This window comes from Mandrillus leucophaeus, unplaced genomic scaffold (assembly GCF_000951045.1).
Source record: "Mandrillus leucophaeus isolate KB7577 unplaced genomic scaffold, Mleu.le_1.0 Scaffold98, whole genome shotgun sequence".
Classification (NCBI taxonomy): domain Eukaryota; kingdom Metazoa; phylum Chordata; class Mammalia; order Primates; family Cercopithecidae; genus Mandrillus; species Mandrillus leucophaeus.
Window position 1 is genome coordinate 2,642,327 of NW_012110696.1, and position 14,634 is coordinate 2,656,960.

Genomic DNA, 14,634 nt, shown 5'->3' on the forward strand with positions numbered 1-14,634 from the left:
AGTGATTCTCCTGCCTCAGCCTCCTGAGTAGCTAGGGACTACAGGCTCCTGCCACCACGCCCGACTAATTTTTATTTTTAGTAGAGACAGGGTTTCACCATGTCAGCCAGGCTGGTGATCAGACTGCCTTGGCCTCCCACAGTGCTGGGATTACAGGCGTGAGCCACTATGCCCAGCCTGTCAGTTAAGTCAGACTGAACCTATTTTTAAAGTTCACTGCTTTAGGTTGTGAGAATGTAATTTTGGCCATATTCTCCTTTCCTTCCATTTCTAGTTTTCTCAGAGTTCCAAAAGTGTTGTATATTTCTTAACTTTTAAAAACTGAAGTTTTGGCCATAGTGCTTTTTTTGGGGACGGGCGGCAAATTGTCATAGGGAGATGGAACATTGGTTTGTTAGTTGACACACCTATGGGAATCAGTAAGTTCTTTTTTAGCTGTATTTTCCTTGGCATAATCAGCTCCAAACTGCAGCAACCTCTTTCTGCAAGGGGACAAACTGAATGAGCTTTACAAAGTTTCTGGCCCAAACTCTGGTAGCAAATGCCGGACCAATTTAAATGAGGGTTGGCAACCAGGGTGACAATTTACAAATGCTGCCCGGAGCAAATCGAGACGTTGGTTAACCTGGGAGTGGGGAGGACTGGGGTGAGGAAGGGAGCCGTGGGCTGATGTGTGCTTTTTGTGTGGACATATGTGCACATATGGGCAGGCATGTGGTCTGAGCGCACACATATGTAGCATGCATGCGTGTGTGGCCAGTGTGTCTGCGGCCAGGCTACCTGAGTGGTCCATCCAATACCCACGGCATTGTTCATCCCATGAGCAAGTCATCTCTTGTGCTCATACAAATGATTTATATAATACATTTCCAGCCAGAAACACTTTCACTTAAGCTTTTCTTTTGCTTTTATTACAAGCATATAATATTAATTGGCAAAACACTGAATACAAGCTTCACTATCATAAAATCAAAACATTTAAGCAATATTCCAAAAAAGATTTGACAAAAACTAGCCACCAAGAGTACAAAAATTACACACCAACACAAAGCATAAAAAATGTAAACTTTCAAATTAAACAGTCAAAAACATGTATCTGCGTGATCACCTCCACACCTCGACTGCCTTCGTCTGCCACACGCTGCTGGTAAAGGCTGGGTGGCTGCACCGTCGTCCCCTAACCCAACATTGCTTTCATCTGGGAAAATGCGTCTGATAGCCAATTAAGCCATGGGAGTGGACATTTACACGGAGGCTACGCACATCTCAGGGGACGCTCAAACTGCAGTTCATTCCTCAGACGCACTATTGGGTGCGAAGGACACCTGGAGGGTGAGGGAGACCTCGGCGCGTTCCTGCGGGGCCTTGGCCACGTGGCCATCGCCCGCACCCTGTCCCCTGCCTGGCAGGGGACACAATATTTGTACAGATTATGGTATCATTTGAATGATTTTCTAATCTACTTATCTCAATTTATTTATTTAAATGTCAAGGCAGAGAAAGATATTGATCATGTTAAGGTCACGTGATGTGGTGGCGCAGTAATGACTTCCTGAGGAAACAGAGAATTGGATGTTTTGTGATTTAGCTATGTGCACTAAACTTATTTTCCATGTTTTGAGAGCACATTAAACATTCACGTACAATGTGGGAACAGGCTGGCTCATACCCAGAACGTCCAACCCAATGCCACCCTTTGAATCACTGTGAATGCCGTTCTGTTGCCATTCAGAGAAAACAAGCAAGGCTGCAAAGCCCGGGGGTGCAGGCAGCTGCGGTGTTTGGGCCAGGGCAGCTCTGCTCTTGTGGTCTGAGGCCATGTGGCCCCGCCTCGGGGCGGCCTGGCCACAAGCACGTGGGGTCCAAGGCACCAGGACCCAGGCAGGACCGAGGTGGCCCCACAGCGTGGCCCGAGGCATCAATGGCTGACAGGCACTCACACACAACCCCAATGACAGCATTCTCACAATAATAACAATGAAAAAGGAAAAACCAAAAGCTGAATGTATATATTTTGGAATTCCATCTATGTTCCCTTTCAATTTAGCAGAATAAATGCTACATTACAATTTAAACAGATGTCTAATAAATGTGTGTTGGAACCTATTGCACAAAAGCATAAAAAATGCTCTTCATCCACATAAAACAAAAACATACAAATTAAAAGCTACTCAAAGTAAAAAGAAGCTTGCAAAACATCTCACAATTTCATTTTATATGCCTGTAAATAAAGCTGGACCACTGAAACCAAACAATTGGATGGGAAAATATGATAGAAGGCTTAAAATAGAATAAATAATTTTATAAAGTTAAGTTTTCTTTTTTAACCCCCCAAATCTTAAATTCAATATTATATATTCTATTTGAATTTTCTATTTCCATGAAAACTGCATTGGTGAGACCGTATTCCGGGTAATTAGCCCCACTGCTGTTGAAAACGACGCATAAGGTGATTTAACAGCATTTGTTTTACCAGCATAAATAGTTGTGAAAACTTCTTCACAGTAACTCCATCTGTTTAAAAAAAAAAAAACAAAAAAAACCACTTAATAGAATCCACTCATTAACCGATCCTGGCTTTCATGCTGGAAAAAATGAAATTCAGCCTTTTTCTGTGAAATGAGAGCTTGACAGAAAGGAAAGAAGGCCGCCCAGAGGCTCCACGGACGGCGGGGCCATTGCACTCCAGCCTCCAACGATAAGGCTGCAAGGTCAGACGAGAGGCAGAGGCCCCAGGGCCGAGTCCTGTAGTGAAGACTGTCTGCACGATGAACTCCTAGAAAAATAGGGACTTCTGCTGCTGAGGTTTTGTCAGGTTAATGCGGTTACAAAAGCAGGGTCACCACCGGCTGGAGACATCAACACGGGCTCCACTCACCCGTCTCTCTGTGTATTTAAATATATCAGCTTAGCACCATAGCAAAGTCAAGTGATTTCAAAGATAGCTACAAAGTTACAAATATATATTATGACATTATTACAATGATATTCAGTTTAATCTGAACTGTGATTTAATTTTATTTTAATTTGGAGGCTTGTAACTGTTTAATCCTTTCTTATTCCGCCACACAGGAAAATGCCTAAGTTCTAATGTTACACTTAAAACTGCACTGTGATAACACACGGTTGTACAGAATGCTTCAGCAGTATGTATATTTTGAGGTAGACAGGTAATATTTATTCATACACAGCTACTCATAGACCCTTATACAGTGACTCTAGAAAATGATTTGGATGAACAGCAAGCTTAGGTAACTGAGTAACTCAAACCATCCTGGGAGTTGATGGGCTTAAAGAAAGGTGAATTTTGACCAATTCCTAACAAAGAACTTGCTTTTGTTTTAAAAGGCCTTACACTGACAATCACTCAGATGGAATTAATATGCATGTTTTCCTCATCCCTCAGATGAGGTCTCTTGAGCTGCTTTTTATCTAAAGGAAGCAGAAGAAAACAGCGAAATTCAAGAAAAAAATGTCCAAGGTGGATGGCTTCTTGGAAAGCCTGAGTGGTGGCCAGGGACCACCTGGGCTCCCAGGGAGCGGAGGGAGGAGGGATTCAGTTCCACAGGAAATAAATGGGAACAGCCTGGCGGAGAAGACAATGACAACTGCAGGACAACACCTCAATTGCTCCAGAAAACAGCCCTTGCTCCTCCTTCTGGCCTTTCCACACTTCCAAGTTACTGTTTTAAAGGAAAAAAAAAAATGTGTGTGCTGACAGTTTATTCTCTAATGTGACAAAAACATGACCATCCAGGAGGAGAGGGGCTGACACTGCAACCAACTGAGGCTGAAACACAGCTTCAGCTGAAATGCAGCATCTGCAGAGCGGGGGTCACCTTCCCTCCGAGCCCTTCAGCTGCTCACCCTGTCCCTGCAGCTCAGAAAAACGCCCTTCCAGTAATGGGCCGAGGAGCACAACAAGCTCCTCCCACCAGCAAAGGGGAAGGGGAGGCCTTGGACAGAGGGGGCAGTGAGTGCGTCTGGGCATGAGCCCGAAGCAACCACCAGCAAATCCTCCCCACGGACGCCAGGAGAGCTCTGATCCCAACTACCACCACCTCTCCCTTCAGCAAAAAACGGGGAAAGAAAACGTAGGAAACCAAATGGCGGCACTCAACAATTTGTGCCGTTTTTAATACAAGTGATTTTTAAAAATAAGAATTGTTCTGCAAACCAGCACTGAGCTGGTCACATGGCCTCTGGTCTACCTGCTGAGCGTGTCAGAAACCGCAATGTGGAGTCTGGGGTCCCATTTCCAGGGCTGGGTGTGTCGGCCCCAGGCGAGTGACAGTTCCAGTGAGTCCCAAGTGCCGACCTCACACAATGAAGGGTGAACCAGTCAGGGAGCTGCTGTCGTGTTTCATAAGGTGGGAAATTGAATACAATGGTCAAATCATAATGTTAATGGAAACCTCTTTTGATTTGCTTTTAAATTAATTTTTCATATAACTTCTAAATCTTCAAGAAGCTAAAGGCAACATAAATATTGTCATTCACCATGAAGACATTTTTTCAATAACTTAGGAAGGATTCAATAAAAGTCCAACTATTATTTGAGGCTTATCATGAAACCTAATTCATAAACTAAACTGAAGTGAATTCAGATTTTCAAGACCTGGAAAGCAAGCAGAGGGAGCTCGTGTCAGAAGGTGACTCAGAACCGTGTTGCCTGCGAGAATCACTCTCGCCTGCGAGGCTGAAGCACGGGGTGGGGGGTTGGGGAGAGGACGATCGGCTCTGGGAGACTGTGAAGTGTTTTCATCCTCTGTAAACGTGGTGCTGGTAGTGTCTTGTTGAGTGTGAATTCTCTCTCATACAAAAGTTATAAATATTCTCTATTCAGAAGTCTGGTCCACATGACACCCAGAGGCAACGTTCTTAAGCGCGGTGGCCGGGAGCACCCAGGGGTGCAAGGGCCCAGTCTGCGGGTGCTGTGCGGCGCCATTCACAGCAAGTCCATCTTGGGTCTGTAGTGCAGCAGGAGCGGCGCCTTCTGGAAGACACAAGAACACAGCGCCTGCTTAGCAGGGGTGGAGGCGAGGAAACAGACTTACTTCATCAGGAAGGGCACTGAGGAATTGCGTCCCGTGAGACACAGTCCACACGGAGGACTACATAGAGACCCTTCTGTTCTGAGCAATGTCAAGATGCCAGTGGGGGAGACAGGCTGGGAAGACATGCGCCCTCTCCCCTGGCCCCAGGTGACCACCTTCACCTGATGTGGCCCTGGCCACCACTCCCTTGCCCCCTTCTCCCTCAAACCCTCTGGCCCAGCCCCAGGCCAGCCTTGGCTCCTTACTCCCTCTCCCCAGGCAGCAGCACCAGCTGAGGTGGGAGAATTCCACCACTGGTTTCCTGCTTCAGAGGGGCCCAAAGGCCCCAGGGGACCCTCTGCTCATGGCACTCATGGCCTCGGCAGTTTCCCACCGGGGACTGTGCCCCTTAGAGCTCAGCTGGCGCCTTCCAAGCTGGCTCTGGGGTTGATGATTTCAGAAAGACCAGAACTGTGTTTCATAACCATCTCTGTAGCTGAGTCATCACTTTTTTTTTTTTTGATATGGAGTCTTGATCTGTTGCTCAGGCTGGAGTGCAGTGGCATGATCTCAGCTCACTGCAAGGCATGCAAGCTCCACCTATCAGGTTCATACCATTCTCCTGCCTCAGCCTCCTGAGTAGTTGGGACTACAGGCGCCCGCCACCATGCCCAGCTAATTTTTTGTATTTTTAGTAGAGATGGGATTTCACTGTGTTAGCCAGGATGGTCTCAGTCTCCTGACCTTGTGATCTGCCCACCTCGGCCTCCCAAAGTGCTGGGATTACAGGCGTGAGCCACTGTGCCTGGCCAGAGTCATCACTTTTAAGCTTTTAGATAAGAGATGCAGGGCCAGGCACAGTGGCTCATGCCTGTAATCCCAGCACTTTGGGAGGCTGAGGCAGGCAGATCACGAGGTCAGGAGATCGAGACCATGGTGAAACCCTATCTCTACTAAAAAATACACAAAATTAGCCAGGTGCAGTGGCAGGCACCTGTAGTCCCAGCTACTGGGGAGGCTGAGGCAGGAGAATGGCGTGAACCCGGGAGGCGGAGCTTGCAGTGAAACGAAATCGTGCCACAGCACTCCAGCCTGGGCGATAGAGCAAGGTTCTGTCTCAAAAACAAAACAAAACAAAACAAAACAAAAAAAAAGAGATGCACAGCAAAGTCACTGCCATTCAGAGCAGACTCTGAAAATCAAATCACGTGTCTCACCTTGAATCTCCACCTCGTGACAACAACGAACTTGAGCGTGTGGTCCTTGCCCAGGATCTCCTCATTGCATAAAATGTCCAGCTGGGGGAGAAGCAGGTTTGATTAGAAGCAGGGAGGTGCTCAATCCATGCTGACATGGCCACCTCGATGCTGGTGTGAAATCTGCAGCCCTTCCCCAATCATGCAAGAATGTGGCTAGAGACAGTGGTGGTGGTTCACGTATTCCTCCATCCCTACCTCACAGCCTAGACACGGGGTGTGGTTCACGTATTCCTTCATTCCTACCTCACAGCCTAGAGACGGGATGTGACTCACGTATTCCTCTGCTCCTACCTCACAGCCTAGAGACGGGATGTGGTTCACATATTCCTCCATCCTTACCTCACAGCCTAGAGACGGGGTGTGGTTCATGTATCCCTCCATCCCTACCTCACAGCCTAGAGACAGGGTGTGGTTCATGTATTCCTCTGTCCCTACTTCACACCTAAATGGAAATCCAGTGCAACATACAAGCTATGACAGGGCAGGCCTGTGCCAGTTAGGGGGATGACATTTCTGCAGGGTGTGCAGGCGCAGGGACTAGCTCCTTGCGGTTGTGGGCTCCCATTCCACCCCCACCTGGCCTGCAGCTGCCCTGTACCCTTTTTCTCTTGACGCCCAGGCCCCATCACACCCCGTCTACCAAACCTGCTGTACTGAGAAATGGGAAGAGGTGGTTTGCAGCCCCATGAACAGCCCAGACAGCTCTGGAATCGGGTACCCTGGTTCCCCAGGTGGCACAAGCACCTGAGAGGCCCACAGAGCTGACGTGTTTCCCTCCCCACACCACCCAGGCCTGGTCCACACCAGCCCCCTCCCACGGCTGCAGCCTCCATGGGCACCTCTCCCCACAAGCCTTACCTTGGGTCCAGGCTGTCCCTCCCTCTCACCACAGTGCAAAAAGGCACTGGGCTCCCCAGTCTTTTAAAAAAATTAAACAGACTTTTTAAACAACAATTTAAAGTTCACAGCAAAATTGAGAGGAAGGTACAGGGAGTTCCCGTCCCCCTTGGCCACTCCCCAACCAACACCCTGCATGGTAGCACATTAGTCACCACCCAGGAACCTGCATTGACGTCACCTCTAGAGTCCAGAGCTGATGTCAGGTTGCCCTAGTGGCAAAGCCACAGGTGCACAAACAGCAGCATTGCTGCCCAGGAGCCCTGTGCCTGTCCGCTCCTACCACCCTCCCCAAGCCCCTGCAGCCTCCAGATGGTTCTGCCTTTTCCAGCGCGCCATGCCGCAGAGCTGGAGTCGCACAGCCTGCAGCCTTTTCAGAGGGGCTTCTCTACTTAGTAACAGACACTTTGATTTTTCTCCCCCATGCCTGCTCCTGGCCTGACTGCTCGTTTCTTTTCAGTGGTGGATAATATTCCAGTATGGACGCACAACAGTTTATTTACCCACTCATCTACTGAAGGCCATCTTGGTTGCTTCCAAGTTTTGGTAATTATGAAGAAAGCTGCTATCAACATCCAGGTGCAGTTTTTTGTGTGGGCAGGAGATTTCGTTTAAACAACAGGGGGCATGGCTGCTGGATGGTTTGCCAAGAGTGTGTTTTGTGTTGTCAGCAGCTGCCAAGCTGTTCTCCACAGGGGTTGCAGGTTCCGCTTCCCACAGGAATGAATCTGCGTTCCCCGCATCTCCGGAGTGTGTTGTCAGGGCTTGGGATTATGGCAGTTCTACGAGGTGTGTGTGGTGCCACGTGGTTTTACTTGCATTTCCCTGATGATGTAGACAGTTCTTCAGATTCCTTTCTGGGGAAGACGTGAAGCAGCCCCATCTGTCTGAGTGGCTGGGTTGCGGGGCTGAGAGGCACGGTCACCGCAGCAACAGCGAAAACCTCACACTCTTCCCTGGAGGAACCAGCCCTGTGCTGGGAAATGGCCGACCTCTTCCCCACCCCCTGCAGCCCCACTGCCCCCGTGGCTTCCCGCTCCACCTCCACATGAAAATCCAAGGACTTCCTCGGCCTGCTCCGTCCCCAGCTACCATCCATCTTTTCTGTTTCACTACACAGAAAAGCAAACAAAACAACTGAAACTTAGCAAAAAGACTTTCCCCATTTCCTCCTCTCCCTTCCCTCAATGTCCTGACTTTTCTCCATGGGCTCCAGGCAGCCCATGCTCACTGAGTCTCCCCAACCCCCGTGTGCTGTCTGTATCCCCTGCCAACATGTGGGACACTCAAGGCTGGCACTAGCCCCCCATGATCTGACACAGCCTCTGCTCTGTGTCACCACAGCAGCTACACCTGTTCCGAGACACCACGCCCCCCACCCCTGCCAACCGAGCAGCCGCAGGCCTGCAGTCATTCCTGACCCCTTCCTTTTCTCTGCATCGCCACCCAAATACATCAGCAACTTATTGTGGCTTTCTCTGAATTAGTCTCCCACGGCTACCACGGAAATTAGCACAATGAGCGTGGTGGCTTCAAACAATAGAAATGTACTCAGTTCCAGAGTCCATAAGAGTCACGCTCCCTCTGCAGGCTCCCAGGGAGAAGCACAGTCCATTCCGTGTTGCTGCCACAGCACGCCACACACTGGGTGATTCATGAAGAACCCAGTTCTTCATAACCCAGAACTTCAGCACAGTTCTGGGAGCTGCGGCATTCAAGGTCACCACGTTGCCACTTGTGAAGGCCTTCTGCTGCGTCCACACGTTGGGAAAGAAGAGGGAGAACCCATGCTGGCCAGTCCTTTCACAGCAGCATCGATCCGTGCATGGGGCAGGGCCCTCGGTCTGAGTGCCTCCCCCAGGCCCTAACTCCCAGCACTGCCCCGCTGGGGATGGAATTTCCAACATATGAATCTGGGGGATGCCTTTGGACCACAGCAGGGGAGCCTGCCCTGGCTTCCAGCTGCTGGTGGCCCAGGCGCTCCCTGGCTCGCCTCAAGGCTGCCTCCCTCCAGCCTCCAATCCGTCCTCTGCTCTGTCCTCACCACGGCCTCCTGTCCCATCTTGAGTCTTCCTCTGCCTCACTTGTCATGGGATTTAGGCTCCACCCATACATTCCAGGATTATTTCATCTCAAAATCCTTCACTCAATTATATCTACAAAGATCTTTTTCCAAATAAGGTCCCATTTGTAGGCTCTGGGGGTGAGGACATGGCTTATCTTCTGGGGCCACCGCTGAGCCCACTGCTGCTCCAGAGAGCATCTCAAGTCTGTCCACTTCTCCACCCTGACTGCCCCCACCACAGTCCTCCTCTTCTGCGGCTCCTGGTGCTGGCCTCTCCTGTGTCCGTTTCTGCACAGCCTGAGCAATTTTCAAAAACGACACCTCAGACCCATGCTCCTGCCCACAGCCACCAGTGCCTTCTCTCTCCACGAAGAGCTGGACCCTGCTGGCGCCTGCATCTCCATGGTGTCACCGCCTTGGGGGCTCACAGGGACCCACACTGGTATGTTCGTGATGCACCCGCTGCCAAGGCCACCTCACGCCAGTATTCCTTCATTTCCTTATGCACCACAGCCTGGAAGGGTCCTCCCTCTCTCCATCCGCCCATGTCTCCCCTTGTGAAATTAAAGCACAGAATTTCTCGTTGCGAGGAAAACCTTTACCCTATTTTAAAACAATCTCATCATCCCCGCCCTAGTTCTCTCTTCCACTCACAGTGGCGTTCCACGTTCCCTGTCTCTGGGCATCCTCCTATCCCGCTCCCTGGTGGAGCAAGGAAAACTGATTTTTTTCTGATTAAAATCTCCAAAGTTGTTAAAAACAAAACGAAACTAAGCAAAGAATCTTAGAAGTGTGACTTTTACAAATAAGAGAGAACTTGTTATGGTTTCTACTTAGGGATCAACTGTTACCTCGTTAAAGGACGAAAGGTTGAGTTTTTTGGCGATGAACTTCTTTAGGTGCAAGACGGTCGCCTGGGCGGAGCAGCGGATCCACTTCCGCTTCAGTCCCCGCAGTTTGCTGCTGTTACACTCCAGGCAGATGCTCACCTGCAGGAAAGGACGCTGGTGAGAACACAGCAGAAAGGCTCCCCTGGACGGTTCTGGTGGCTTCCTTAGACATATTTCACTAATTCCTCAATCTAGGACTGCTGACCTTTTTGAGATCAGACATCTGCTTTGACTTCAACAGTGCAGAAAAATAATCTTACATACCTTATCTGAAAACCTGTTTATCATCTGCTTGCCATTTTGTGAACTATCACCTCACCCCGTTAATTCTGTGTGTTATTAACATAATATTTGAGAGTTAATTCCAGAGTTATTTATCCATCGCAGGCACTGAGTTCTTGGTCTCCAGCTAAGTCTGTCCGGACAAACACGGGGCAAAGAAGAGTGGGTGGCTCTGTGTCTGTGAATGCACTCGGGGAGACAGCAACGACTGCAGGAAGACAGTAGGGAGAAGGCTTGAGCAGAGCCTCGGGTGGAAGGTCACAGCTGCCTTCCAGGTGACCAGCAGCTTGGCAGGAGACCCGCAGGATAAAAAGTGACTGAAGGGGATTGTGGAGTCCCAGCAGCCACAGGGTCCCAGTGGGTGCGAAAAGGAATCTGCCCAGGACCAGGCTCAGGATGAGTCTTCACCCGAGGTCCTGGCTGCTCGGCCCCCAAGATATGCCTGACAAGGAAGGGCGACGCTCACGGCAAACACTTCTAGAGGTGGAGCCACAACAAACGGCATAGTTAGGCCCTAAAAATGCAGTGGAAGGATGACCAGGGGGTTAACTGAAATATATATGTCTAAAATTACAAAAGATACAAAAGGGAGGACACCAGGGGTACAGACAGGCAGGTGTTGAAGGTAATCAGACACAATTTCTAAAAATAAAAACACTGACAGAAACTAACATCTCAGTGGATGGCTGAACCACAGATTCATCTCAGCTGAGGACAGATTAATGTCCTAAAAAAAAAAATCACTGGAGGAAGTTACCCATAAGGAGTAGAGACAAACACACCAATTAAAACAATAAAAGGAAGGCTAAGAGAAAGGGGGGAAGACGGGAGCCCCAGAGAAAAGAACAGAAAGGAAAGGAAGTGTTAAGAAACAGTGACTAAGGATTTCCTACAACAGTGAAGGTCAGATTCTCAGTTTCAGGAAGTAAAATAATCCAAAATAAAAGAAATAAAAAGAAATACACATCCCGACATGGTGCAGTGACTGAGCACAGCCCATTACAGGCCCCCGCAAGAGCCACTAAGAAGAGAAGTGGATTCTGTGCAAAGAGCAAGAGAGAGATCCTTGCTGCAGGGTGAGGATGGAGTGAGGGGCTGCCTGCAAGCATCACAGGAGAGGGGCAGCACGGGGAGAAAGACCTAGAGTTCGGAGGGAGAAGAACACAGGAGAGGAGCCGCGCGGGGCGAAAGACCCAGAGTCCGGAGGCAGAAGAACTCGGGAGAGGAAGAACTCAGGAGAGGGGCAGCGAGGGGAGAGAGACCTGGAGTTTGGCAGAAGAAGTGAGAAGCGAGAGAAAGGGCGTGGCCAGTGAGAGCGGCAGTAGGGGTGCTTGTGCTGGGAGGGGCACAGACTTACAGTAACTTTGAACTTGTTTTTTTTTTTAGACAGAGTCTCCCTCTGTCGCCAGGCTGGAGTGCAGTGACTCGATCTCAGCTCACTACAACCTCTGCCTCCTGGGTTCAAGCGATTCTCCTGCCTCAGCCTCCCATAGCTGGGACTACAGGTGCCTGGCCACCACGCCCGGCTGATTTTTTCTATTTTAGTAGAGACGGGGTTTCACCGTGTTAGCCAGGATGGTCTCGATCTCCTGACCTCGTGATCTGCCCGCCTCAGCCTCCCAAAGTGCTGGGATTACAGGTGTGAGCCACCACGCCCAGCCCACTTTGGACTTTTAAAAATGTAAATAGTTTAAACATTTTGTAACCACTAGTAAAACAGAAGTAGAGCTTACACCTTGCAAACTAGGGGAAGAAAGAAAGAGATTAAAGTTAGTAATTCACTTGACAACAGGGAGGAAGAAAGCATAGGAAAAAACTGACGAAAAGAGCAAAATAAAAAAATAAAGCAGGGGCCGGGCGCGGTGGCTCAAGCCTGTAATCCCAGCACTTTGGGAGGCCGAGAAAGCATCACAGGAGAGGGGCAGCACGGGGAGAAAGACCTAGAGTTCGGAGGGAGAAGAACACAGGAGAGGAGCCGCGCGGGGCGAAAGACCCAGAGTCCGGAGGCAGAAGAACTCGGGAGAGGAAGAACTCAGGAGAGGGGCAGCGAGGGGAGAGAGACCTGGAGTTTGGCAGAAGAAGTGAGAAGCGAGAGAAAGGGCGTGGCCAGTGAGAGCGGCAGTAGGGGTGCTTGTGCTGGGAGGGGCACAGACTTACAGTAACTTTGAACTTGTTTTTTTTTTTAGACAGAGTCTCCCTCTGTCGCCAGGCTGGAGTGCAGTGACTCGATCTCAGCTCACTACAACCTCTGCCTCCTGGGTTCAAGCGATTCTCCTGCCTCAGCCTCCCGAGTAGCTGGGACTACAGGCGCCCGCCACCTCGCCCGGCTAGTTTTTTGTATTTTTTTTTTAGTAGAGACGGAGTTTCACGGTGTTAGCCAGGATGGTCTCGATCTCCTGACCTCGTGATCCGCCCGTCTCGGCCTCCCAAAGTGCTGGGATTACAGGCGTGAGCCACCACGCCCGGCCAAAAGTTTCTGATTTTTAAAAAAACCTAACTCTATGTTGTAAACAGTGTCACATTTAAGACACTTTAAGAACAGAAATACCACACAAGTATTAACCAACAGAAAGCTGGCATAGCTAGATTAGTATTAGTCAAGCAGACTTTAAGAAACAGAGCTTAATGAGGAAGAAGCCCCCTAAAGACAAGAAACATTTCTATACAGGAACACAGCTGGTGACAAAAGCGCGCCAACAGAATGGCCATGGTGGGCTTCACGTCTCTGTAAGCAGTAGACGTGCCCTGCCCTCAACAGGCAGCCGCCGTCTCAGGCTCAGGGAACAGGCGCGCCAGGCACGCAGGCACAAGTCTGAGGCAGCAGGGTCTGCAGTGTGTGGGGCCCACAGGGCAGCAGGAAGGGGCTGCACTGATGAATGCCGGCCTGCATGCACCTGAGGGAAAACGCAGACACAGACGGGCGGGGACAGGGTCAGGGGTGGGGGGGGATTGTGGAAGGAAAACAAGAAAATGTTTACATTTGCTCAGATTTGCATACATACAGGAGGTAATCACACAGTGGTTCTCTATAGGTCACTACAGACAGTGACACAGATGAGAACAAAATTAAACCTTTTCTATAATATTAATCTTAGGACTAAACCAATGTATTACCTATTTAAATACACTTTAAGTTACAAGCACACTTCTAATTTTTAGGCTTTATTATGGCACAGTTTACACACCTCTTTTATGTATATAATGCAATAATTTTCCATAAATTCACAGACTTTCTCGATGATCGCCATGGCAGTCTGGGATGGTTTCCATCACCTCAGAACCCCCCGTCAGGCCCTTCTGCAATTTGACCCTGCTGGGGGAGTGGGGTGGGGAGTGAGTGTTTGGGGCAGAGCTTCAGTTTGGGAAGATAAAAAGGCTCTGGAGATGATGGTGGTGGTGGCTGTACAACATTGGGGTTTGTACCCAAGGCCACTGAACCACACACCTGAAAATGGTTAAAATGGCATATTTTATGTGCATTTAACACAATTGAGAAAGCTGGTAAAAAAAAAAAAATGAAAATTTAAAAATTATTTTAGTAAGAACCAAATTATGCAGCTGGAAAGTAAAGGAATGTTCAACTCTAGAGTTTAGAAAAGAGCCGGGTGCAGTGGCTCACACCTGTAATCCCAGCACCTCGGGAGGCTGAGGCGGCTGGATCATTTGAGGTCAGGAGTTCGAGACCAGCCGGGCCAACATAGTGAAATCCCGTCCATAATAAAAATACAAAAATTAGACGGGCATAGTGGCGTGTGCCTGTAATCCCAGCTACTCAGGAGGCGGAGGTGGGAGACTCACTTGAACCAGGGAGGCAGAGGTTGCAGTGAGCCGAGATTGCGCCCCCACACTCCATCCTGGAATATAGAGTAAGACTTCGTCTCAAAAAAAACCCCCAAAAAACAAAAAAAAAACAAAGGCTGGGTGTGGTGGCTCATGCCTGTAATCCCAGTATTTTGAGAGGCCAAGGCAGGTGGATCACCTGAGGTTGGGAGTTCAAGACTAGCCTGATCAACACGGAGAAACCCTGTCTCTACTAAAAATACAAAAAATTAGCCGGATGTGGTGGCGTGTGCCTGTAATCCCAGCTACTCTGGAAGGCTGAGACAGCAGAATAGCTTGAATCCGGCAGGCGGAGGTTGCGGTGAGCCGAGATCGCGCCTTGCACTCCAGCCTGGGCAACAAGAGTGAAACTCCATCTCAAAAAA

The 14,634-nt window shown here is 49.4% G+C and overlaps 1 protein-coding gene across 4 annotated transcripts in view; it reads right to left on the reverse strand.

The window, feature by feature from the left end:
• Positions 1–889: 889 nt before the first annotated feature.
• The window catches only part of PCGF3 (polycomb group ring finger 3), a 50,800-nt gene continuing 37,055 nt past the window's right edge, over positions 890–14,634 (reverse strand). For 3 of the 4 annotated variants that reach the window (XM_011970906.1, XM_011970907.1, XM_011970908.1), the window contains 3 exons: positions 10,109–10,246; positions 6,254–6,334; positions 890–4,996 (listed from right to left, as the gene is read on the reverse strand). In XM_011970906.1, the coding sequence (XP_011826296.1) occupies positions 4,949–4,996; positions 6,254–6,334; positions 10,109–10,246 (267 nt within the window). In that variant the 3' untranslated portion in view covers positions 890–4,948. The remainder of the gene's footprint in view (positions 4,997–6,253; positions 6,335–10,108; positions 10,247–14,634) is intronic. The other variant, XM_011970909.1, reaches the window with a different exon arrangement.